This window comes from Sylvia atricapilla, chromosome 5, assembly GCF_009819655.1.
Source record: "Sylvia atricapilla isolate bSylAtr1 chromosome 5, bSylAtr1.pri, whole genome shotgun sequence".
Classification (NCBI taxonomy): domain Eukaryota; kingdom Metazoa; phylum Chordata; class Aves; order Passeriformes; family Sylviidae; genus Sylvia; species Sylvia atricapilla.
Genome location: NC_089144.1, coordinates 26,524,213 through 26,549,981, shown reverse-complemented (window position 1 = coordinate 26,549,981; position 25,769 = coordinate 26,524,213). Strand labels below are relative to the sequence as shown.

The 25,769-nt window shown below is 36.2% G+C and overlaps 1 protein-coding gene across 1 annotated transcript in view; it reads right to left on the bottom strand.

Annotated features, from left to right (window-relative positions):
• The window catches only part of DOCK4 (dedicator of cytokinesis 4), a 230,641-nt gene that overhangs the window by 47,402 nt on the left and 157,470 nt on the right, over positions 1 to 25,769 (bottom strand). Inside the window, 6 exon segments of the mRNA XM_066319015.1 lie at positions 6,139 to 6,233; positions 12,832 to 12,863; positions 12,866 to 12,929; positions 17,006 to 17,088; positions 17,091 to 17,138; positions 19,304 to 19,435. Coding sequence (XP_066175112.1) covers positions 6,139 to 6,233; positions 12,832 to 12,863; positions 12,866 to 12,929; positions 17,006 to 17,088; positions 17,091 to 17,138; positions 19,304 to 19,435 — 454 coding nt within the window.

Sequence of the window (25,769 nt, the reverse complement as noted above, 5' to 3'; positions counted from 1 at the left end):
TAAATATAATATCAGCAATATATATATCTATTTCAAAGTTACAATGCTTTTCATTTTTACAACACTGGAGAATTAAATGTTAGCCAACCCACCTAGGAGACAAACTATATTTTTCTTCTAGCACTTTTGACAGTTTTCATATTTATAAATGTAAAATGGCTATGTATACTTTAACATATTAGTAGTTCAAATGGTTGCTTCCATCTTTTTACTTTTAAAATTACTGTTTCTGCCAAACTTTACCTTCTTGTTTGGTATGTCTGAGCACCCATAACAGCCAGTTCTGAGACTGTTTTTAGAACAGTGCTTGAGTCTCAAGTTTCATTTATTCCTCTTCCATTGCTCAAGTGTATTTTCACACATATTATTTTCTCAAAGATTACACTGTAACTTTTTTATCCAAGTAGTGTTCCATGCTTAGCACTCAGTGGTAAGTTAACCCCACTTTTTCACCAATGCAGAGTTACAGCCTGGATACAACACTCGCTGTTGCAGCATGGAACACAAAGTGAAACATTAGTAAAATGCAGTATAAGCAGAGTTAATAATCAGGGTGTGGATTAATAAGAACAGAGCCCTGTCATTCTTCTTGTTGTGCATGATTTAATTTAAGGTCCATACACTTCACAAAATGGAAATAGTTTGTATATTTCAGGAAAACATTCTGGTAGAAAAAGTCAGCTTATCAGAATTATTGCTATATGAAATTTCCATCCAAGTCCAAAGTAATAAATGCCTGAAAAATTGTACTCAAGAGAAAATTCCACAAGATCCATAACCATACTGCTAAGTTTACATTACATAGTTCTATTTATGTCTGAGACAATTCCTTTTTTGCTACATTCTTCCATGGCAGGTGAAATTGAAGAGAAACATATGCTTCAATTCTTATGAGGTGAATAAAATAGACATCTTAAATGCAACTTTTAGAATATTTTTGAAGAATTTTCCTGAGGTAACAGAATAATTGCAATATCATTATTTCTTCCTATAGAGAACTTAGCTCAGGTTTCATTTATTTGATAAACCAAAGATATGATATGGATATGTTTATAAAATGTGGGTCTCTAACATGAGAGGGGTATGTTGTAAATAAAAAAACCTCAAAACACCAGATGCAACACACAAGGTTGAAGACATTGTTTTTGACCCACCACCTGTTCTTCTGAATCTGCAACAATCTAAAATCAACAGAAAACAAGCTAAGGTTGGGGATGCTCATATACAAAAAAAGCAAAAATGCAGACAGAAGACAGCTGCCTGATTCGGTACTCAGTTTCCAAGCTGATTCCCAGCCAGTGACTTCCAAACAACATTCATTTGAAATCCATCTGAGCATCAAACTATAAACTACTGAGTTTGTGACAAGACTTGCTTTTCTTGCTCTTACCACCTGCCACATATTTGTTCAGAATGCCTGTTTTACTGGAGAAAACCCTCTGCTTTTAGCTACTAAGTTATTCTGGACTCATACACACAGGATTCTAATCCAATGTCTAAGGCCATTGTTGATGGAATGGCTTTGCCATCAAATTTTCAGAGCAAACCTTTCTGCAACAAGCTGTTTGAAAAATCCAGAAGTTCAGTAACTGTTTACTGACTGGCAACTTGGCTTTTGCCTGGGCCAGTGGCAGAAAATGAAACCTTTCCTTTTCCATGCTGATATAGGACAAATGTATACCATAAGCTTCTCATTCCATTCTCTGCTATTTCAGAGTGAGATAATCCCAAACACAGAGGTATTCAAACAAAAATAAATTTATTTCATATTTCATAAGGAAATTAAATAAACCTTGAATCACATATGTGTATGTATCTATTGGTTTATGTTTATAAGCTTATTTATACATGTATGCCTATGTATACATGCTTTTTGTGAAGGACTGAATGCCAGGTTCAGCTGCTAGCAACATTTTGTATTACATAAAAGCAGAAATATTGTTACCAACACTATGTATTACATAAAAGCAGAAATTTTTGTTCATTGTAGGAGTCTCAGACTCCCACACCATGAGGGCTAACAGGATTCTTCAGAGCAGCCATAATGATGGCATTAATGATGATTTGATGTTGTCCCTTACTGTGTCTTACATTTGAGTTACTTTTATAATAATAATAGTAATAATAATAATAAATTTTAGCAATTACTGATCTTGATAACCAAAAGGACTGATTCTGTGCCTGAAGTCCTTATGCCCAACTGTCAGTAGATACATTTGAAATTTCAGTTTAAGCAACATATTATGTAAACCTTACTTTACAGATCAATTATTTTACTATAAATAATACTATTTGTACATCTATTTTGTATGCTTATAGTATTAAAATTGAGGATTGGATGACCTAGCATCTCTACCATTAAGCAAAATACTAAAAGGATATACATAGTTAATGACACAGACATCTTGAAAATTAAAGCTGCTTGCATACCAAGAGCAGCAGAAAATTAGTTCTTTGTTCAATAATACATAGGCATAGTATGTTATGAATATCAAAGATTTGCTCAGCAAGTAATTGAAACTCCTTTGCTCTCCAAGTGCCTCTTCAGCTGTGAATAACATGACATACCTGAAGTTCAGCGGCGTCTATTAATTGCTCTCAAAAGATGCCAGGCAATTAAAGTATTAGACAAGTCATTCTTTGCCTGACCTTAAGGTAACTGAAGCCAGTGACCATTACACAGTGATTTCCCATTGAAACTGTGAAGGTCTTCTCCAGAAGCTTCAATTTTAGTCAGGCATATTTTGCTATAAAATTTAGTATTTCCCTCTGGTGCTAGGCAACTGATTCAAACATCTTCCCCTATTATGTGTTGCTCCTCTGCAGCTACAAATAGAAGTTAGATACTACCTAATTGATGTAGAAAGAAAGTCTACTCCGAGAATGAAAGAATTCAAAATTGTATTTTCCATAGTAAACAAAGTCATATTTGTCACTCAGTAGTAATATCCACATTAGAAATATTAAATGGCCATAAGCAATTATTTTGATTTCCTGCATGCATGCTAATTAGCTCAGATATTACACAGTTATGAAGATTTAAACAGAGTTATTTCTGTGTCTTTGCTCAACTGTTAAAAGCTAAGGATGTTTTTGCATGTTCTTTTTCCATTACAGAATATAATTCGAAAAAAATCTATTTCTCTGCTTTAGTGCTATGTTTGTCTTTTAAAATGTTACTTAATTTCTCAAATTTTAGAAATCAATTGGCAGTTTATAATGCTAGCCATTAATACTTTCATACATTGGGCATCAGAACATTCAGAACTATAGATCATACACGTGTCATCACGAAACATCTTAATTTCTGGACAGTTACAGATTTGACTTCTTGAGCTCACAGTATCTTCTAGTTTTGGTGGTTTTTTTTTTTAATTTCCTGGACAGGAAAACTTCTGTGATATGCTACATAATTACTGAAAACATTGCAACCAGAAAAAAAACAAACAAACACCTAGGAGCCAGGGAGCAGTGATATTTTTATATGTAAATATTGTATACTGTAAAAATAATGGTATTTTAAGACTTAGAAATATTTCAGGTAATTCTAGTTCTGCATACACAAGTAAGAGGGGAAAAAAGTAACTTCTTCCCCATGAAAAGCTTATTCCTTGATTATATCCATGCTAAGACTTATTTCTTCCCTAGGCTTAGACAGGCTAAATCTCTTCCTGTAAAGATCAGACAGTTTGAATGCCTGTATCACTCTAGGGACAGGGAGAGAAAACCAGTGCTGCTGTTGATGTGACTGCAGCAATGGGTGAGGCTCCCAGGACACACACACTGCCTTCAGGTGAGCTACTCTCAAAAGTGAAAGGCACACAGATCAGAAGGTGGCCATGGGACACAGGAAATACAGCACTTGGTTTATTCCTGGGAAGCAGAAGTTTGACAAGACCTCAACTATTATTGGATCACTTAATTCTGCTCTTAAAAAGATGGGCTAGACCTCCTAGGCTTTTCTTTTACACATGAATGGAGAAGTTTGGCCATCACCTCTGAAGAGTCTCAGATCCCTGGAAGTGCTGATGAAGTGAAGCTCAGGAAGAACAGCTCACTTCTCTCTGTGGGGCAGGCACTGCCCTAATTTTGCATCCTGACTCTAAGCTCTTTCCTTTGCACATAAAAATTCTGGGCTGGAACAATTCTAGCAAAATTACTACAAAGCTACTACTCTGTGCTTTTGAACACCTTGAGGAAGCTGAAGGAACGCAGTCACTGCCATTGCAGACACAAGGTAAAGAAGAAGCTCCCATTCAGAAAGCTCTGGAAAAACTAGTTCTCTGCAGCTGATGAGAGAACAGAAGCAGGTTTTCCCTTCTGCTGCCTCAAAAAGGAACAGAATAGGAACACAGGAATAATGAGGCTTCAGCTTTCACCACACCGTTAGGTACACCTGGTCAACCCCGTTTCACAGCAAACTAGCACTTCCTCCACATAGGAACAAAATCTTAGCCAAGCAATTATTGAAAGCTGAACTGGTAAAAATGTGCTTATAGCCCACTTGCTGGCCGAAGTGCTTATGCAACTGTGTATTATCAGGATGAGTTAGCTGATCTGATGAGCTCCTCGTGGCAAATTCCCACCAGTTGTTGTCAGCTTCTGCCTTTGTCTCCTTTGCCTGACACAACTGGGCATAGACCAGATGATCACAAACAAGAAGACATGGATTAATAAAAGGAGATGTGTGATGGTTACTAAAACACTGGAGAAAAAAAGTGCTCCTTTTGCAGAAGAACTTGGTATCATCTGAATATCACCAGCCATATAACACATGCCAAGGTCACTCCTAAACCTTAGTTCTGTACATGTCAGCTGTTGCAAAGCCATCTGCCAAGACAGCTGTTACTGGAGTACATAAAAGTTTCTTAGATTATTCATTTTATCTAAAAGTTCCTAAGTTTTTTCCTCTTCTTTCTGTTTCACTGTTTATTTCTTAAGCATGATTACCATATGGAGATTGCTATCAGTCATACCTTATTTAATATCATACACAGAAACTAACGATCATATCCATTCTTTAATTAGTAACTTTTTTTTTTTCTGGAATTCAAATTCGAAAAGATTAGCAGCACTGAGGTAATAAAAACTAACAGAAATTGTTTTAAGTCATGACCAAGTTTGAACAAATACTGTTATGCCTGCATATCTGCACATACATAACAAATACAGATAATAACAGCAAGTGCTGTTAAATTTAATTGCACCAATAATATTGCTACTAGTAGTATGTACTGCACCACACATTTAAATTCTCCTTGAAGCCAGCAGGCACAATGCAGACTAAAACCGAATTTTAATCAGGCATTACAATGGATATCATGAAAGTTTAAGTCAATCCTTCATTCCGGATTCCTAGGTCTCCCCAACACAACGCCCCTCCTCTGCTGGCATTGAGGTTTGTATAAATATGTTTACTGTTCAGCTGATTTATCTGATCTATAGCTAAGACTGCAAAAAGGATATTCACTGCAAAGGTGGTGATAGAGGTGAAATAATACCTAGTTTATTGTTTCAGACCTGTTGCAACTATGTCTGAGAAATGCTGGGAACCTGTTTCTTTAAAAATAAGGCCCGAGCAGAGAAAAAATGGCTGACAGGCAGGTGTTATCTGAAAATCTCACTAAGCAGTGCTTAGAGCTTTCGTCACTGTTGCCTTATGGTGTTCCTCGTTTCCTGATTTGTGATTTTTTGTGATTTTCCAGACAAATATTAAATGAACAAACATGCAAAACATTGTTAACAATATTACAGTTGATAATCTCTCTTGGGAGCAAACAGTTCCTTACCAACTCACAATTTCAAGAAAAAGATTGAAAATAAGTTCCTTAGAGACTTGTCATTGTCACTTGGAAAACAAACCTGTTGATGCATTGCAGCTTTATTCTGTGAAAGTGTTTCTGAGTTACAGTTATATGTGCTTACTAAAATTTGGAACAGAAAGAAGTACAGATTATATAATAAACTTGTGATATAAAAGAAGTCCAGAGATTGGAAATCTTAAATGAAAAGAAGAAAAACTGCAGCCGGCATTATAAAAAATACATTGAATTTTTATTACATACATCATATAACTTCATTTTTATCACGATCTGTGCATACTACCCATACTTTTTAATAACATTATAAATGCCTTACTTGTTCGCAACCAAACGCATCACTGTCCAGTCTTTTGGAAACATCTCTGGTCGTATTAGTATCCGAAATACTGTGAAAACCTGCAGCAGGAAATCCTTTGGAAGGAAAAAAAGTAGTCATATGTCTTTGCTGCTTTAAAGAGAGCAGTGAGCTTCAAAAATATTTTAACTAGAGTGAAAAAAATCATTATAGAAATTGCAGAATTGCACTTGTTTTCACCATAGATAAACCTTTGAATGCTTTTTTATTACTTCCCAAGAATTTTCAAATAGTGATTTAATCCTTTCTTCTTCAAATGATGAAAAGAATATAATGTGCCATTTGATTGACAGCAATGCATAAAAGAAATGTCAAAGATGCATTGGTTTCCACCCATACACTTCCACAAATGTGATGTTGTGAACAATTTGCAAATCAAAAAAGCACTTTACAAATACCAGAGAGTTCAGAATATCTCCTTAATCATGACACGTTTTCATCACTTTTGAGATTCATTCTAAAGCAGCAGAGAGACTGTAAGGACAATTTTGCCACTGACTTGACAAAGACCAGTGACTCAAACAGAGATGCCCAGGCCCGTAACTGATAGTGCAGCTGGCTGTATGCAGGTCACTTAACCTTTCTGCCTCATTTGCTGGATCTAAGAAAACAGTCAACACCTGTGAGCTACTTTGAATGTAGAAAGCACTGCCTGAAAGCTTTTAGCATTATCATCTCCTATGTCATATAACTCACTAATAAATACGAAACCATTCCTCTCAGCACTTTCTTTTTCAGTTTTTCTTTTCACAAATAAAACTAACAACAAGGGACCATCTTGATTATGTATGGTACTGCCAGCACTCTTTTAGTATGAAAATTGAGCTCTTGACAACACAAAGAGCATGAAGCAAGTGATATAAACACATCTAACAGAACCAGTGCAGTACCTGACCTTGAAATGTTTGGTATTCATTCTGCCCACATCACTTTTAGAGAGTTATCCCAAAATACAGATGAGATGAAGATACAAATAATTTTGAACACCAAAATATATTCTCAAGTGCATTTATCAAAGTGTAGATGACAAGCATTGCACAACAGATGTCTTTCATTAGAGAAACACTGTAAAGGGGGACAAATACAGGCACTCGGGTAAGGCAGATGAGATCCCCACACCCACCCACCAGAGAAGATTACATAAAAGAGACAACCTGTTTTCTGAGCAGGATGCCAAAAAATTATCTGTATTAAAGAGTATAAATGATACTCACTGCAGATAATGTACTGTTTGAAGGCATGTGACTAGCTTTACAGATAAACAAGTACCTACCTCTACAAAAAACCTATTCCAGGCCATTTTCTGTAGCTTTGTACCTTGTACTTAAGTGCCTTTTTATTTTGCAGAGGTTATCTCCCTCTCCTGTGAGTAATCCCACAGCTCTGTGCCATAATCCCAACAATATGGCAATACCCTGAATGTTGCTGCATATCACCTCACAATAACCTCCCAGATTCTTCCATATTCCCTTTCTATCTGTTGTCCAGACACAGTATATGTTGCTGCCATGGGATCTCACCAGTGAACTGCTGAACTGAAGAGGCCAAATGGCTGTTATTGGAAAACCATAAAACCATGCAGTAGTTTGAAGATTTTAAACCCAAGGGCTGTGTGAAGCATAAAACTTAGCACCTTTGAGTTAAATTGTTTAAAGTCATTAATAATAACAATCAGAAAGGAAGATCATTCCTTCGGGTAACTAGGCTAGAATCAGAATACATATTTTATTCCAAGCAAACTTTAAAACAAATGTAGGTAGACACTGGCATTAAATTTGAATCATTAATACCAGGCTAATTATTTATAATTTTCACAGAAAAACCAGAAAATTGTGTCATCAATGTAGTGATATTAAGATGCAAAACATATATTTAGTAACAGATTTTAACATTTAAAAATATTTTTGCCGGCAGTGTAAGTGAGCTAACGGCTGGTTGAGTACAGATCAATTATTGTCTCATATGTCTTCTGTCTTAAAAGACAAAAAAGGAACTAATATTGTCCTTTTACATACTCTAAATACTATCCCTTAATATTCCTGCCCAGTTTACACAAGGTCTAGTCCTATTTGTAAGATAATCCTAGATAGCACTATAAGGTTTAGTACTAATTCACACCCTTAAACAACTTAAAACCTGAAGGATGGGATGCCATTGAGAGGGACCTGAACAAGCTCAAGAAGTGGGCTGGTGGAAATGCCAAAAGTTTTAACAGGACCAAGTGCAAGGTGCTGCAGCAGGGTCAGGGCTCCACTCTGGTGAGACCCCACCTGGAGTCTCACCAGAATGAGACTCTGGGTCAAATCCAGCTCTGGGGCCCCATCACAGGAAGGACAGAGACCTGTTAGAGTCCAAATGAGACTCCAAGACAGTTAGAGGAATGGAGTACCTTTCCTATGAGGAAAGGCTGGAAGAGTTTGGATTATTCAGCCTGGAAAAGAGGAAGCTGCAGGGTGACCTAATTGAAGCCCCTCCAGTATCTGAAGGGAGCCTGCAAGAAAGATGAGAGACTATTCAAAAGGGCATGTAGTGAAGGACAAGAGAGAATGGCTTCCAACTGAAAAAGAGTAGGTTCAGATTAGATATTAGGAAAAACATCTACTGTGAGGGCAGTGAGGCAGTGGGATAGATTTCCTGCAGAAGCTGTAGAAGCCACATCTCTGGAAGTCTGGACGGAGCTCTGAGCAACATGGTCTTGTGGAATGTGTTCCTGTTGACCTTTAAGCTTCCTTCCAACCCACACCATTCTATAGTTCTATGATTAAGTAATATAATATCATGGTTTGGTTTTCCTCCAGCAGCAATATTTGCTCAATGAAATTTTTAAACTGTGGTTAAGTGAGAAGCACAGTGTCATGAAGGACAAAGGAGGACCATCTATTTATTAATTTAACAAAAAATTGCACTGGAATTTCCTTGCACATTTCTCACTATGCATGTAAATCTTCTGTAAAGTAGATCAGACTCTTCATTGGATCTCTTGAGGTACCTTTACATACCTGTAAAACATTTTCATTTGAGTCAACAGTCCACTTTGAAGCTAACTGCATGAAGTTCCATTGCTTTGATTCTCACTGCAGGACTATCAGGCTACATGGTATCAAGGTTTTGAAGAGCATTCAGAGTGCCAAATGACAATAAGAAAGAGGATGGTTTCACAGTGAGCTGTCACTTCCTGGGCAACTCATCCATCTCTTGGCCAGTACCTTTCCTAGATCTTCTTTGCTTCACTGCTTTATTTACATCAGAAGCCACCTTAATGAGTGGCTTTTAACTACCTCTCTGCCCTGAAACTGATCCCTTTCAGAAGTCCCATATGGGAGTGGATATCCACGCATAGCAGGGGAAGGATGGTAGCCAGAACTGAGCTTCTCCACCAGAGGACACTCCCCATGCCCACAGACCTCACATGGCCTGTGTCCCACAGGCCATTAGAGAGCAGGGGAATAAACTCCACTTGGTGTCAGGGCTTGGCACTCACCCTGCTCAGGCTCCTAGAGCTGGAAGAGAGGGATGACAGAACTTGTAAGATTTACAGCCCTCCCTATGAAATATTATCTTTTCCTTCATCAAATATCTATTCTGTCACATCATGTAGGTACACTGCCAGTGAATAAAATCTAGGCCTTCTGGTAGGTGCATACTATTTAGTCTTCCTTATTAAGTAAATACCCAAAGAGATTGACAAAAGCCACCTTGCTGTGGTCAAACTGCATCGTGCTAACATATACTGTTTTTTGCACTCACTTTCCCACAGATCTCCTCCTACTAATAACTTCCACTGTTACCTTTTGTCATAAATTATATTCGAGCTTTTCCACAGCAGCAATATCCGCCTACAAGGGTGACTCTGTTCTATAAATTACTGTAAATATATTTACTAGAAGCAGAAAGCATTTTGCAGTACCAAAAGAGCACACCTTTAAAATAATATTGAAAGATAAAAGGAAGCATTAAAATTACTATCCTGTTGCAGCCAGGGTTTCAGAAAGTGAATGAAGTATAGTGCCTAGTTTTACCACTCAGCCATGAAACTCCTGTCAGTTCTTTTATACTTCATTTGCATGTTTTCAAATATAAAATGTTTTTCCTATCTTCTGCTTTGAGTGAAAAAACCTCTCTTAAAAAACTGACAAAACAGTCACCATGTCAATTATTTAAGATAAATATATTTACAAAATAGAGGAATATTTCCATAAGCAACCACTTGTTTAAGGCATCACTCAGATGAATGTCATATAAATATGTGTACATGTCATTCTTCAAAGTCTCCATTTTGCTTTTATTTAACAAGCTGGAAGCAGTCTTTAGTAAGTTTAGTATAGATTGCTAAAAAAAACCCCAAACCTGCAAACCTTCTTTCCTTCTTTGCAAGTACTTTGATGAGTGAATTTTTGTTTGTCGAAGTCATTTGGTAGGGGTATTTTTATTAACTGTATCAGAAATGCTGTGCAAACATACATTCATGCAGTACTGACTTAGTCACCTTGAGAATTATTCTGGAAGATGTAATGTCATGTGGTATCAGTGCCTAACCACTTAGTATAGATGGTTATTCTAACCAGAGGTAGCTAAAGCCAAAAAGCAGAGCACAAAGCAATTCAAAGTCCTAGGTTACACTCCCTTGTAAGAAGATAAGTACCTTGTAAAACCTCCTATCAGATCTGTAACTCATAATGTGTCTTCCCAACTCACTTTGATACCACTGACTAGGAACCAAATGAGGAGCCAGAAATACAGCATGCTGAGGATAGTTATCACTGAAGTTTAAATCCCAACTAGCCACTAGATTAACTAAAGCTACTATTTAGCTTCTAAAGTATCTCAGGAGGAAAAAAAAGCTTATCACTGATATTGCACCTTTTGAATTTTCATTAATCCTTACTGATATAATTTCCTAAGATGTCTTAAAGCAAAGAAAATTCACACTTGGCAATCAAAGCAGAAAGTAAAAAGAAAAGTAGCAAGAAGATTTAGATGGCCTAGTCATACAGAATCACATCATGATTAACAGCAGTGTTGGTCTCACACGCTAGCTCTCATCTTTTCCTCTTGCTCTCAGTAATATTTGATATTTCCAAGTGAGAAGAAAAAGTAATATATTATTTAAGATTCAGAGGACAAGGAACGTTGCACTGATGACAATCAGACAACTACACTGAATCACTGGTTGAGCTGATGCTGATTCAATGAGATCTAAATGGAAATAACAAACTCTGGACTTGAGTTCTTAAGACCTCTGTTGTGATAACTGATGGCACCAGCTACAGCTGCTTTCCATATGTCTCTGCGTAATAGTAGGGTATGTGCGTGGGGGGAATTTAAATGTGTCAAATCAACACCATTCAAGCATTAATTCTAGAGATTTTTTTTCATATTCTAGAAGGAAGAAACTCTGAATAAACTAAACACAGTGTTTCACAGATATATCAAACAGAAATAAAGCCTGAAACCTCTATGAATATCTGTTCAGAACTCACAACAAAGGTAAAGTATTTCCACTAAAAAATGCCTAGGTTCCTACAATATTTACTAAAAATTGCGTAAGGATAGCAACTACGTTAGGTGAAAACAAATGTTGTATTACTTATATAAAAATCGTTCACCCTATACAACTCCTAGGTAGTGGTCTTGATTTATAACTTCTTACCAGCATTTTCTATCTGTCAAGCTCTACATGACCACCTCACTCAAAGAAAAGGCACTCACAAATGATATGCTCTCTTCAGCTCTAAGCAGCTATCAGGAATTTAAGTAAATCTGAAATTGCACCATAACTAGACTTCCCTTTTCAGGGCAGCACTTAAGTATATCAATGGTATTAAGGAGAAACAGCTAAATATATTATCACATTAGGACATGATTATTTGCTGAATAATGTGCATAAATAACTATTTGAGATTTTCCTGTGTGGATCAAATTTGGTACTATATAAGTTTCTGGGTCCAGTAGAGTGGAAATCCTAAGAATTTCTTGCATTTATGAAGGAAATTTTAACTTCAAGAATTTTTTTTTAATTCCACCCCTCCTCCATAAGGGAATTTAAAATGTTGTATCTCCACAAACCCAGTAAACTCAATTAATAAAAACTAGTAGAAGTTGCCTTTAAGGACTGCCACAGTTACTCTTTTCTATAATTGAAATGAGCAGAGAGACATTATAAGTCTGACACTTCCTCCTGCCAATGGACGTGCTGCACAGCTAAGAAAAATGAGGAGTTAGTTGATTATGCATTTCTCAAGCTGCATGTTTGCTATTGCCATACATAATTTAATGAATGAAAAAAATAAGCAAGTATAATGAGCCAACATAAAATTCCCCAGTTGCCTGACAGTAAGACTCAACAAGAGTAGTTGTACATTAGACACCATCTTTAAAAGAGGTTTGGAGGCTAAGCTCATGGCTTTAAAGCAATTTTATGGTTCTCTCCATCCATATTCTCCCTGCTGTCTTTGTAGAAGCAAAACCAGCCTTGTCCCACTGTAAGAGTGGACTCAAGTTCCCAAGAAAAGCTGTGCAACAGTTAGCTAATCTGTAAACCATACTGCATTTAAATACTGAAGTGATTCATCAAACCACAGGGATGTCTTAAAGGGAGATAAATCAAAAAGAGAGATAAAAAGGCCTAAGTGGAAACACAATTCTGTTACTCACCCTCAGATCTTCCTTTGTGTTGAAGCTATCAGAAGCTGTTGATAATGTCTATCAGTCATTGTCGCAAGAGTGACAATAAACAGGAGGACAAATTCCCCCTGTTCAGATAAGCCAAGAGAAGAAAATTATAATGTTTTCTGCACTTGAGCTTAGATGCTTATATTATAAGCACTTCAAAATAATTAACAAATGCAAGGGAAATTAATCTACAATTAGGCTTCAACTCCACATATTGTGAAAATACATTGATTGCACTTCCTTCCCATTTAAGGAAATATTTCCCTTAAATTAAGTTTACTTGCTTAGAAAAATCTATTTTAAGTTGTTTCAGCAGGGCTAAACCAGTAAAAAATTTATTTGTGATTTGTTTTCCTTGTATCTCTTTTTAAACAAATTTTTTAGATTGCTACAATTACAACCTTTTTAGTCAACTCAGCTTTGAAACAATATAAACAAATATATTTTGTAAGAATTCTGGGAAGAATGCTATTGTCTTCCTTTAGGGAATAAATGAATGGAATTATCTGGGAATTATTAAAAACATTCTGTCAGCTCAAAACCCCAAGATGTGTCAAAAAGAAAACTCATTTGTAGGACAGAATACACTTCGAAAATGTTTTGATCAGAAATTTCTTTAGGCTTACAGAAGAATTTCTCATTGAAAGAGCAGAGAACTGCACTAGGTATCTCCAGTGAACAGTCAAATAACCAAGATAATACAGGAGGGAACAGGTTCTCCCATTCACCCTTTTCAGTCTGCTTATTCAATTTTGGACTGGGAAGAAATACTGAATGGTCTCAGTCAGGTCTGACTGCAGAACAGATGAGGACAGGGAAAGAGTCAAAGGTCTGATTTGTATCACAATGCTTAGAAGAACAATTCTAAAAATCTTACAAGCTTACTAAAAATGGGAATACATTTCTGCCTGTGCCAGGAATGGAGAATGAGGACTGAGAGAACAGACAGGTGATAACAGTACTTTAAAATTATGTCTTTTATCAGTTCACCAAGTCAAAGTTTAGGAGATTTCCCTCCATCTTTCATTAAAAAAGAAAATAAGATTAAAAAGACGTAGTACGTTTTCACAAGAATGGCAGTCTGGATTTTACATTGGAAGGCCTAATTCATTTGTGATTATACCTGGTACACTCGATCAGTGTGATGGCTTTCACCAGCAACATGGTAATACTTCTACACTGAAGTCATGATTCCTAAACTTCTTATTTCCCTTTGTTTTACAGTAAACATAGCATTCATAGAAACACAGAATCACAATCTCAAAACAATATCCTAAGGCTACAGAATTTCCTAATATTCATGCTCTGGGCATAAACATAATGGTACAGCTGCCATCTTGTAAGCATCCCTATACCAAATTGCTAGGCTTGAGTGAGAAAATTCCTTTCTTGCCTAGGCATTTAAGTAGTCCTTTTAGTCACCTTTCTTTTATGTTCCTACATTTGTTTTAACTTATATAGTAGCACATTAAAAATCACAACTTATTATAGAGTGGTACTATTAAAGTTGACAGACAGATTAGTGTTATAAAGTATCAGCTTTAGTTAATTGTTAACTGACTTCTAATTTGAGCTTTTAATCTGAATGTAGGTAGATATACAGCTGGTTTTTAAAATAGCAATGCACATTCAGCTTCATTTGTTGAATTCAACATAAAAATGTGTGCTGTAGATTTCTGCCAGTGTTGGCCACAGATTAACTTCAAATCATGCACAAAACCAATTCCATACAAATACAACCTTGATAAAAAACAATTTAGGGTCCATTCCAGTGTCAAAGTCAAGCCAAGCAGTAATTAAATCACTTAGGTAGATTATTTAAGTAATTTTTGTGTCTTATTTAATGAGTACAATTATTAACAACCATGGAGCTTTCAATTAAATTGCAGTTCATTTAGGTCCTGAGGGACTGAATTTTCAAGATCTGAAATCAATTAAAGTTCACTTTAATTGCACTGCCAATTCTGACATTCTTTATACGCACATTCTTTCTGACAATTCTTTATACGCAAATGCATTTTTTCTCCTAAGGAAGTCGAAAGGTCTATTCAGTGACAAACCAAAGCAGAAATTTCACTTTCACCCATTACATTAAATTCCACGTTTGTCAACGGAAACACCTGTAACACTGACACCCTGAAGCCACATGTGCTTCATGCTCAGTTTGAAGCATCATACCCATCTTGCAGATTACCATCTAACAAGACTAATCACTGAAAATTAAATGGTATTCAAGGTATCAAAGCTGCTTGAAAGAAATGGTGAAGTCATGGCAGCACAAAGCCCAGTGCTGCCTGATTTGATGCTGTTTCTTTGTGAAAAGACAGCAGCACATGGGCCTAGGAGACCCCACTCAGATGGGTTTGGGACTACTTCTACAAGGACGACTATGTCTCATTCAAAACTATGGCAGAATATTATCAAGTGGGCACCCATGGTACATCTCACAAAGAATTTTTTATGACACATCAGTTTGAAATAATGGTAAACATACTGGAACAGACTCTACTGCTGTACTCACATTGAGTACTTTACCATACATGCTCTACAAATAGTTCCAAGAATCTGGCTCCATGTGCTGCCAGAAACCATACTGCATGATATTTCTACATAAATGTATATAATTGCCTTATGCTGTGCTGTGGAGTCACTTCCACATTAAGTATTCTTTGGGAGCCTGCAGTGACAATAACATGGCTTTTCTGATGCATAAAAGAAAATTTGCAACTTGAAAGCGCTTCAGAGTCTAATTTTTTGGTGGTGCAAAAGAATTAGGCTGTCATGGTTTTTAATGAAAACTTAATCTTCAAGCATGGTTTCTCATAAGAAACCAAAAGATCACAGCTTTGCTACCCTAACAGTCTAACACTACCATCACTTCTTCAGCTCAGATTTTCTTGTGGTGGCCTGATATGCCACACGGCATACATTTGCAAATTTGTAATTTAAATAAAAACCTCCAAACTCTTAGATGTGCATTGCTGTTGAACCACAGTGATTAAAGTATGATGTTATCTTAATACAGAGTTTGGTCAGCTCCATAAAATAGTCCATATACAGTTTGCTTTCTGGGGTCTAAAGTAAAAAAGAAAACAAGCAAAAAACTCTGGACTACACATTTTTCTCTGCAGCTATTAATGCTTTTGAAATGTTTGATCTCAGAGGAAATTCTGGTTTGAAAAGCAACCTCTATTCATTAACAAAAACTGTTACAGTGTAAACACTGGGAAATTAATTAATAAATATATAAGGAGATGGTAAATCACTCAGCATAGTATGCTTTCTGCACAAAATGCTAACCCCTCACATTTTAGGGTCACATCCCCGGCTATATTAGAACCAATTTGCCCTTGAAAAGCAAAGTGAAAACCTTGCTGCAAGCAAAGCAAAATAACACTTCATTTTATTTGATCAATGCTCATCACAGAGGTTTTTGTAAATGCCTGTATTTCAACTTTCTAATTTCCATGAGTTGTAATAGCAGGTTTACCAAAACATCATTTGCTAATCTTCTAAATCTATCCTGTACGCTCAGCTTCATGTGACAAAAACAAAGCTCAAATTCTCAGCCCAGGGAACAACAAAATACCTCTCAAGTAATAAATTTAGATCAGTACAAGTTATCACAGATTCTGCATCCATCTTTAGTGTTGTTTCATAATGAAAAAATGTATGCATTTTAGGAAACTATTATTGATGGATAGTCTTCTATTTTCAGGAATTCAAACTGAAGGAGAGTTTCAGAAAGCTTATAAATTGCAAACAAAAGGAACATACTGAAATCATTACTAACCTGAAAGTCTCAAAAGAAATGTTAGCTTTTGGGCATTTTTTGCTTTGCTTTGGTGGGGTTTGTTTGTTTGGGTTTTTTTGTTTTTTTTTTTTGGGGGGGGAGGGGGGGGCGGTGGGGGAGGGTGTTTGTTTGGTTTGGGGCTTTTTTGGGTTTTTTGGTCAAAATCTATAAATAAACTTAATGAAAAAAAATTACTATTTCCACTAAAAATGCATAGAATGCAAGAAAGGTTTTCATTGTCCTCCTCATTCTCTCTTGCACACACAAAGTCAACACTGTGAATTACAACATAAGACAATATATTGACAAATCTAATAGTCCAACCAGTGACAATTGTGAGCCCTTTCATTGCAAGAAACTTACAGTCACATCCTGAAACTGGAGGCGCATAGCGGAGCCTGATGGTTGTGGTCGGCTGGTGATCTCTAGTATGGTCCTTAATAGATATCTAACAGACTGTTTACAATCACATCAATTTCTTCCAGGACTGATTTTCCTTAAATAATAATTAAAAAAAATTCAGATTTTAAAATAGAAATATGGCCACAAGCATAATTCCTCTGATGTAGTTTTAGAAACAAATTTCAGGTTCACTATGAATGCCACATTCAAGAAACAAGGACTATTCTCTAATTCAGGTATTTTTTTAATTCTATTTTTCCCAAACAGTTTTCCTTTAATTAATCACAGAGAACAGTTCCAGGGATGACTTTGAATACATGAGTGTTCATCAAATTAGCATAGCTCTATTTTCACTTGATGCTTAGAACAAAGCAGTAAATATAAAAAAAGCCTTTTGGGCAAGATTTCCATAGGTAACACTCATACATCTTCTGGGGACATTGCCAAGAAAGGCTTAAATCCAAAAAGCAAAATTCTGTTTTACACTTTGAAACTATGACCAGAAATAAGCAGATGGGCTCAACCTTCAGGACCTGCTTCACTAGTAGGGCCCAGCTATGTTGCTTCCCAGCAGCTGAGCAGCACAAACAAATTAGTCATTATACGACCCCACAACTGCCTTGTACACAACATCAAAAACAAAGGAATCAAAGTGTTCACTGCCAAAACAGACCATGAATACCTCACTTACCAGCATGGAAAACATTTGCTAAAGTCAATTTGAGTTACTTCTCCTTTTTAATTCAGATGGGAAACATGTTTTCCCTGCTTCAAGGCTGTTTTAAGTCTCCACTGCAGCAGAAACCACCATCTTAATCTAAGCAATTTTATCCATTGTTTAATATGACCCTTCTTCACAGAAAGGAACTCTTCATAATCAAATGGACACATTTGAACACACAAGCTAAACTCAACTGACAAACAAATAGATCAATTTTGCTGACATGAGGTGTAGAAGTGATTTGGGTGTTTTCTCTTGCTTAATTGTCCTTCCTAGACACCCTAAAGGATAGGATTTGTAACAAAACTCAAAACTCCTTTTTCGGCCTAAGTTGAATCTAGTGTCAAGCCATAGTCTGCCACTTCATCTAGCATTAAAGAACTGTTAAACTGGCTTCTTATGAAAACAGACAGTACACAGTATATTTAGGAATTGCATTCACCATAAGGACCCTTCTCTTTACTACTACAAGAAACTTTTGGAATGAGCAATAGTCTTAATTTTCAAAGCTGCCTTACTGAAAATTCACTTGTTCCCTCAATCTCTAGATTATCTTGATTATAATGGAAGGATTGAAATTCTCTAGTGACATACCAAAAAATATACCAAAGTCACCAAGTTGTTAATAGTTAAATTAAACAAAGAATACTAAAAATCATAGCTGCATATTCTGAACATTCGGCAGAGTTTTATGTAGGTATATCTACTTGTAATTGTGTACATCTCTGGCTTGGTGACTCCAAATGCAAGATCTGCTGAAGTTCAGACCAGATATGTAAATCTTTCTCCCAGTGCAAAACCACAACTCTGCTTTAGTATCTATCACTTTATCTTGTGATGAGGTTTTGTCCTTATCCAGAAGTAGCTGGAAGGAATATGTTGTGAGGAGCCAAAGGTGCAAATCACACCCCTATTAAATGACTGACAGAGCAATTTTAATTGATGAAAGTGATATGAAATGAAGAAGCAGATAAAGGAGTTCCCACTAATGCATTACAAGGTAATGTATGCTTGCCTTAACATGCATGTATTGCACTAATTACATGCAATGCTTGGTTTTAATTGTCTCATATCTTGTTGTCTGTCAAAGTGTATCATCACCTTCCTGTTTGCAATACACCTCTCACATGCAACTTGCACACATTAATTCACAAACATCAGAAACTGGTCACAAAGTTTATCAAGTAACAGCCAAGTATAATCCCCCTTGCAATACGTATCAATCTCTTTACCTACATCAGCCCTGTGTCCCCTAAGAATATACAGCTCACAATAGAAAATGGCCCTAGAAGAAAGTAGACATTTCTCTTTCCAACACAATGCTCAAGAAGTACAAAAGCTTGTCAGAACACTATATGTTACAATTAAAATACTCATGCATGGAAAGAAAAGGGTCATGAAAAAATCAAAATGACAGGTTTATGCAGATTCATTACACAGAGAACTCTTTTAAATGCTCTTGAGCAAGGTCCAGCTTGTGTCATTAAATGTCACTGAGCCATACAAAGAAGTTCAAGTGGATGTGACATGGTGTTTACTCACTGAGCTGTTCTTCTTGATGAGGCAAAATATGTTGCTAAGGATACGGGCACACATTATAAGGTCTTTCTGCTCTTGTAAATGCATGTGGAGATGATGCAAAACCACTGGAAGAAGAATGCATCGAGAATCTGGAAAAAAATGAAAAATTTCATGAATAGGAGCTTCTCACAGAGAAATTTAATTTTAATACATATATAAAATGTGTCTTCAGTCCAAAAATATTTCTGATAAGCAGAAGCTTTTTCTTGCTTTAACTGACATTTTTGATAAGCAGAAGCTTTTACTTCAAAATCATAAGCAGATGTTTGAAGAATGAACAATATGCTGGAAGTCACTATGTTATATCATGGATAAAGAAAAAACACCATTGCGTGGAATATACTACATATAAAAGAAGTTTTAAGCATTTTTTAAACTGTAATCCAAAATTAAAAAAAGTAGAACAGTAACACTTGTATTCAAAACAATGAGAAATTCTGCTCTAGTGTTCCTTCCATATGACAGGATCTATTATATACCAAGGTTATGACAGACTTCATCAGGAACTTACATTATTCTACAAAAGATTTTTACTTTACAGACCAGTAGCAATGTTTTCAGATTTCTTTTAGATTTTTCACCTTTCCAGATTCCTCACTCCTACTGAATATGAGCAACTTAGACTATTGATGTCCATATACAATGATTTGCCTTTCCACTATTTTATTTTCTAAACACAGCTCTTCAGTGTTATTGCAGTCCTGAATTCACTGGAAAGTATGCAAGAACATCATTAACATGCTACTTATTTCTGCTTCCTTTTATTACAATTAAAGGCGATATTAAATGAGAAAAACCATAATACTTACACTTGTGATAACACTGCAAACATCTGTGCATAACTTGATAAATGGGATGGATATTCCCTATTTTCATTTTCTTGTTGTTTCAAAATCTCTTCCATATTTAAGAAATTATATTCCCATAGAAATGTACTTGAATAATTTCCTCCAATAATATGTTAATGTATAGGCTGCATTATAGAAATATATTCATCTACTCCCTTTGTTCATTAATGCAATTATATGCTAAAAATTGATTTCTCTAGCTGGAAAATTACTCTTTTAAAACTATTTTGCCAAGCAGGTATGTTTGTGGATTACACTTTGTATAAACACTTTCTCCTCCTCTCAATTACTTCCTCTATTCTTTCCAGGAGGGAGAAGAAGATATATTTGTTCTGAGATTTCATTTGTTTAATGTTTCTTTCGCTTACTGAAACACAACACAACCTTGTTATCCTTTACTGTTCCCTTGTTTTCATTATCTAGTCATCTGTAGTGACTAGATAATTAACAAAAGACAAATCATATGGACAAGCCCATTTGTACACACTATTTAAGTATATTCTTATCTTTAAGTAAAAGCTTGCCTGCTCTTTTTAAATGGGTGTTTCATGCTTATTATTTATTAAGGTGCACCTCTGTATCTTCCAACTAAAGAAAATAATAAACAAACGCTGTAGGGCAGTAGGCAAATGGCCATCAATCAAAAGCCAGTGGTACAGAAACCTAACACTGGACAATAAATAGCCTCTCTCCAGTGACTGCTTATTTCTGCAAGTGCCTCAGCAGGTTTTCACCAGGACTGGCCTGAGAGTTCCCATCTGCCTGTAGAACCAAAAATGGGGAGAAGTTTCTCAATGAAACCAAGGCAGCAGCATCTGTTTCTCTACCTCAGAACTCAGCTTAGCCAAGGGCTGTCCCTGGTGTTCTGAGATGTCAGGTGTGCCCAGCTGCCACTGACCCACCCACAGCAAGACTTCCAGGGTCAAAGGGTAACTGGGCATGGAAACAGAGAATGTGCAGACTTGTGGTTGGAAAAGTGCCACCCTCGGATCCCCACTGCTAAATCTGCTTATTGATTCCTGCCAGATGAAAAAACAGAGCTAACACCTTCAGCTGACACAATAAAGCAGGCCTTTTCTATTTTAGCCCCTAGATTACAGGGGATGACTCCTTTTCCCTGCATTCCCTTAGGCCTTATACGTACGGAATTCTTGACTATCTGGCAATCCACCAACAAGAGACAAGATAAAGGGTTCACTGTGTAAACCAGCCTACGGTCCTGTGGTTGGGGTACTTTGCTGGCAAGAGAGCTCAATCCAATCCCTACTCAACTCCACAACCATCACAGAGCAGTGATAGTATTCCTTCACACATTCTGTGTATGAACATGATTGCTTGGGCCACAGGTCCTCTCTTCGCAGCTACAACTCAAATCCCTCAGTCCAAAAGGTCAGAAGAAACCAGGACTAGCCCTGTGCCAAGGAGGTTCTAGATAGGCTCCTGATGAGCCCACACAGCATTTGGCACCTAACCTGAGGTTCCATCTACTCTGTGCTCTGCTTACATAAAAAGTGCAGCATCATGAAATACATTTTGAAGACCAAAAATCTGTATGTAGCAACACTTGACTTGTAAATAGCCAACTCTAACACATGACGTGGCCTGAGGCATCTCAGGCAAAACTGAGCATCTTCATTCAACTGTTACAAGTAATCCATTTTTGCAAAACCTTCATAAAATGATCAGAAACTGTTTTACCAGACCAAATGGACTAGCAAAAAGCATTACAAGGCAATCTTGTGATATACATGGGAGGCAATAGTGCTAGTTATTGAAATAACCATATATAACACAGGTTTAGATATATTCCTTATAAGCCCAGAATCTAAATAGCCCTCTGTCTTGATCTGTTTAGGTGGAGAGATATAGTGGTATTACAGAAGAGGAGAGCTGGCTCATTCACCTCTGATTCAAACCAAGGACTAGGTGACAAAGTTTGGAGAATATTTGTCTCAGGTTACTCTTTTCCTTGCTAATTGTCAGCTGCAATGTCAGCCACTGGATATAGAAAAATTAATGAGCACAAGGAATGGTGTAATAATCAGAACTCTGAGCCATCAATCACTGTCCTAATTTTCTTCTATGCAGGAAGTCAAATTAGCTGACTGTTTAAAATGCTAATATTTGCCCTTTACAAATATTATACAGAAACACAAGAAAAAAACCATGACACAGAGCTTTTCAAGTATGTACTTGGCATAATTAGAAAGAGGGCAATCTTAGACTCTGGGCAATCCTGTGACTTTCCTATGCAACATTAACATTTAATACACAGCACATTCCTCCTTAATTTCCATAGTGGTAAAGCATCTGCAGAGGCATACTTTCCTCAGTCTAGTATATAAAGATTTCTTCAGAAGATTATATTAATTTCAATTATTGTATCAAAACAGATGGTCAAATCTTCAGCCTGCTTGGAAAATTGAACCTTTTAAACAAACAGCATTCTCCTTGAACAATAAGAAACAAGGAAGTAGTTCTTGATTTTGGTAGTTTTACTGGAGCTATTCAATTTATGCCACCTTGTTTGAATGAAATACTGGACTTACGGATGTCAGGAGAATAAAATGCTTAAGCCAAAAAAGCAGCTATCACTGCAATTCCAAAACCAAACCTGTTCTCTGGTTGCATGGGCATGTCACTGTTCTCAGAAGAGTTAGTACAGAAACTAATTCAAACCTTTTAGACAGAAACTGTTTTCAGTTGAAAGAAAAAAAAAAAAAAAGTTGCCTTTAGGGCAGAAGGAAAACAGGCATGGCTCACAAAGTCCTCCTGTGGCCTAAAAATAAGCCACTGATCAAAAGCATAATTTACACAGACTGAAATTTTGTATGCAATATGCATCAATCTATACAACCCAGGTGTGTACAGAAGCACATATGCACAAACAATATCAAAGAATAGTATATTGCTGTGGAAGGCAAATTAAGCAACACTAATTAATCTGAAAAAGATCATGGAGTTCTTGAAATCAGTACTATGGATCAATGTGTAAACCCTTTATGTTTTGAAAAGATTTACTCTTTTTTCAAATCTGTGTTAATGCTTAAAGTTTAATGCATTTTAAGTAAACTGAATTTGGGATTTATATCAACACTTTCAATAATGATAGACTTTTTGCATTTTTATAGCAACCAATTAGTTTGCAGTGATTACTGAGATATCTTACAAGTCTCATTAATGAGAAGATTTGAGTCTTTTGAAAAACAGTGCAATAAGTGGGAAATCATAATACCTAGCTTCTAGAATTAAACCTCCTTATCAGTTAATGGTATAATTTCCTCAACTTGCTCATTACTTTTTCATTCCCATAGGAAGTCTGACATGTAGCAACGTCTTTTAAACAAGGCGGTTCAAAGATATTAAATTATTTTTACTGATTGTGTCAGGCATTTTTCTCTGAATGACGACTGAAACATAAGGTTTCCTAAACCTGCCTTCACCTGTAATATACAGAATGCAATTCTTAGATGAACTAATCACTCAATCTCAGAATGAAAACAAAAAGATAATTATCATGTTTCTAATCCATTAACTGTGGGATTCAGTGTAATTAAGGAAAACAGTAAAACAAAGAAAAGAATAAGTTATATAAAATAATCACATTAAAACTAACACATGAAATCAAGCATTAGCTTGGGATTTTTCCTAGCTCTATAATATAACTGATAGATCTTTATAGTGTAAATGGTCATAAAATTAAATCTCTACTCTATCTGCTTTGAACAGTTTGCCTCACTAAAAGAAAGAGTCCCATGCAACTACCATTGCACAGAAGTCCAAATCCTCATATTTTGCAAAAACACAAAGTCTCTTGCCATGTAACAACAATTTTCATATGTTAAAGAGCTGCACTACAGCTTATGAAGTGGCTAAGATACAGGCTTTATCAGTATGAGGTTTTCTTTTATGTAGGATCTTACCTATTAACGTAATGTCTCTACTGCTAACGTGTTGGCATGTTGTATCAGTGATGATTCCAAGAAAACTCATTCTTTTTGCAGGACAATACCCAGATGTTCTACTTATGCACCTCACATTTTCACAGCTATTGAATTTGCAAGCTCAAAGTAGTGTCCTTAAATTAAAAACAGTTGGAGTTCTGTCAATTCCTGTTTAACCAGTCAAAAAGGACATGGTTCAAGATGTGTTTCTCTGTTATTGGTCCTAGCTCTTTCCAGCTAAACAGATTAAATTCTTCCTCAAAGGAAGCTATATTAATATTTAATGTAAAAAGAAAGCAAACAACCATGCTAGTCTACTGATTTATGGGAAAAACAAAGTTAGACATTCTTCTGGTCACAGGCATATGTCCATCAGTTTGGACATTCTACAAGTATCAAGACAGATGGTCCAAAGACCAAAATACTCAGGAGGCTGGAAGAAAGGCCAAGAGGAGAAAAATACTGATTAACTTTACTGGTAGGAAAATCATCATCTGTTTCTTTTTAGACAGCCAATGAAGTTAGGTCCAGATAACAGAAAATGCTATCTAAGAAGCACCTTTCTCAATTTTAGATGTTTGAATAAATAGTTATTTCCTCTGTTCCTTTTACTTCCAGTGTGTTAGCTAGCACTGTGGTTTGCAGCATTCATTATCTTCATCTGAGAGACAGAAATCAATTCTTTTCACAGCAGCAGTGCTCAACTTCCCCTTAAGATGTACAGTTTATGCTACATATTAACATAATATAGTGCAGCATTTATTTTCCCAAGAAGATTTTAATACGACTTCCTTCTAGGCATGGACTGAAGGAAAAGCTACTCATATTTTAGTACTTTGTAGAGATGAAACATTGATGGCAAAGATATAAGATGCTGATCTCCACAACACCCTCAACTCAACGATGACCAAAATTATACTGTGCAAGTGTTTGAGTTTCCTATCATGGACATTGGGAGCTTATATTAATGTCTGATGTTTTTCACATCTGTTTCCCCATGGTCTAAGAAATTAGTATTTCATATGTGTGCAATCTGCACCCCTTGTAAACTTTAAGGTTTTCCTTGCTTTTAATACCAAACTTCTTAATAATGAAAATGGATTTCAATAAAAACCTGATTTTTTAAAAAAGAAAGCACAGGTAAAAAGTTGTCATAAAATTCAACTATATTTACAGTTCTGAGAAAGTCCCCAGAGTCCCTTACATGGCTTTAGTAACTCTAATTAGGTTCATACAATTGGATCGCCTAGTTAGGCTGACCTAGGATGGGAGGAAAATGGCAATGATGCTACCTGGTCCCTAAGCAGTCTGGAAAATGAAAAACATAAGTGAGAGCATCTTTAATATTGCTCCATATATGTCACCATCTAGCCAGAGATGGAAGGCCTGATCAGTCAGTGGTAGGGAGAGTTGACTGACCCTTCTGGAGGGGATGCTGCAGGGGCTCCCAAGGGAAAGGGTAAGCTGTTTTCACAGCCAGAATGGAGCAATTAACCAGGATGCAGTACTCCTTACCTACTTCTTTCAGCTCATATTTTTAAAGTAGAACTACTTCTTGAAAGCTTTTTTAAAAATATGCTTAAAGAACTCTTCATTTTTATTGTAGTATCCCAGTATTTATGGATAATCAT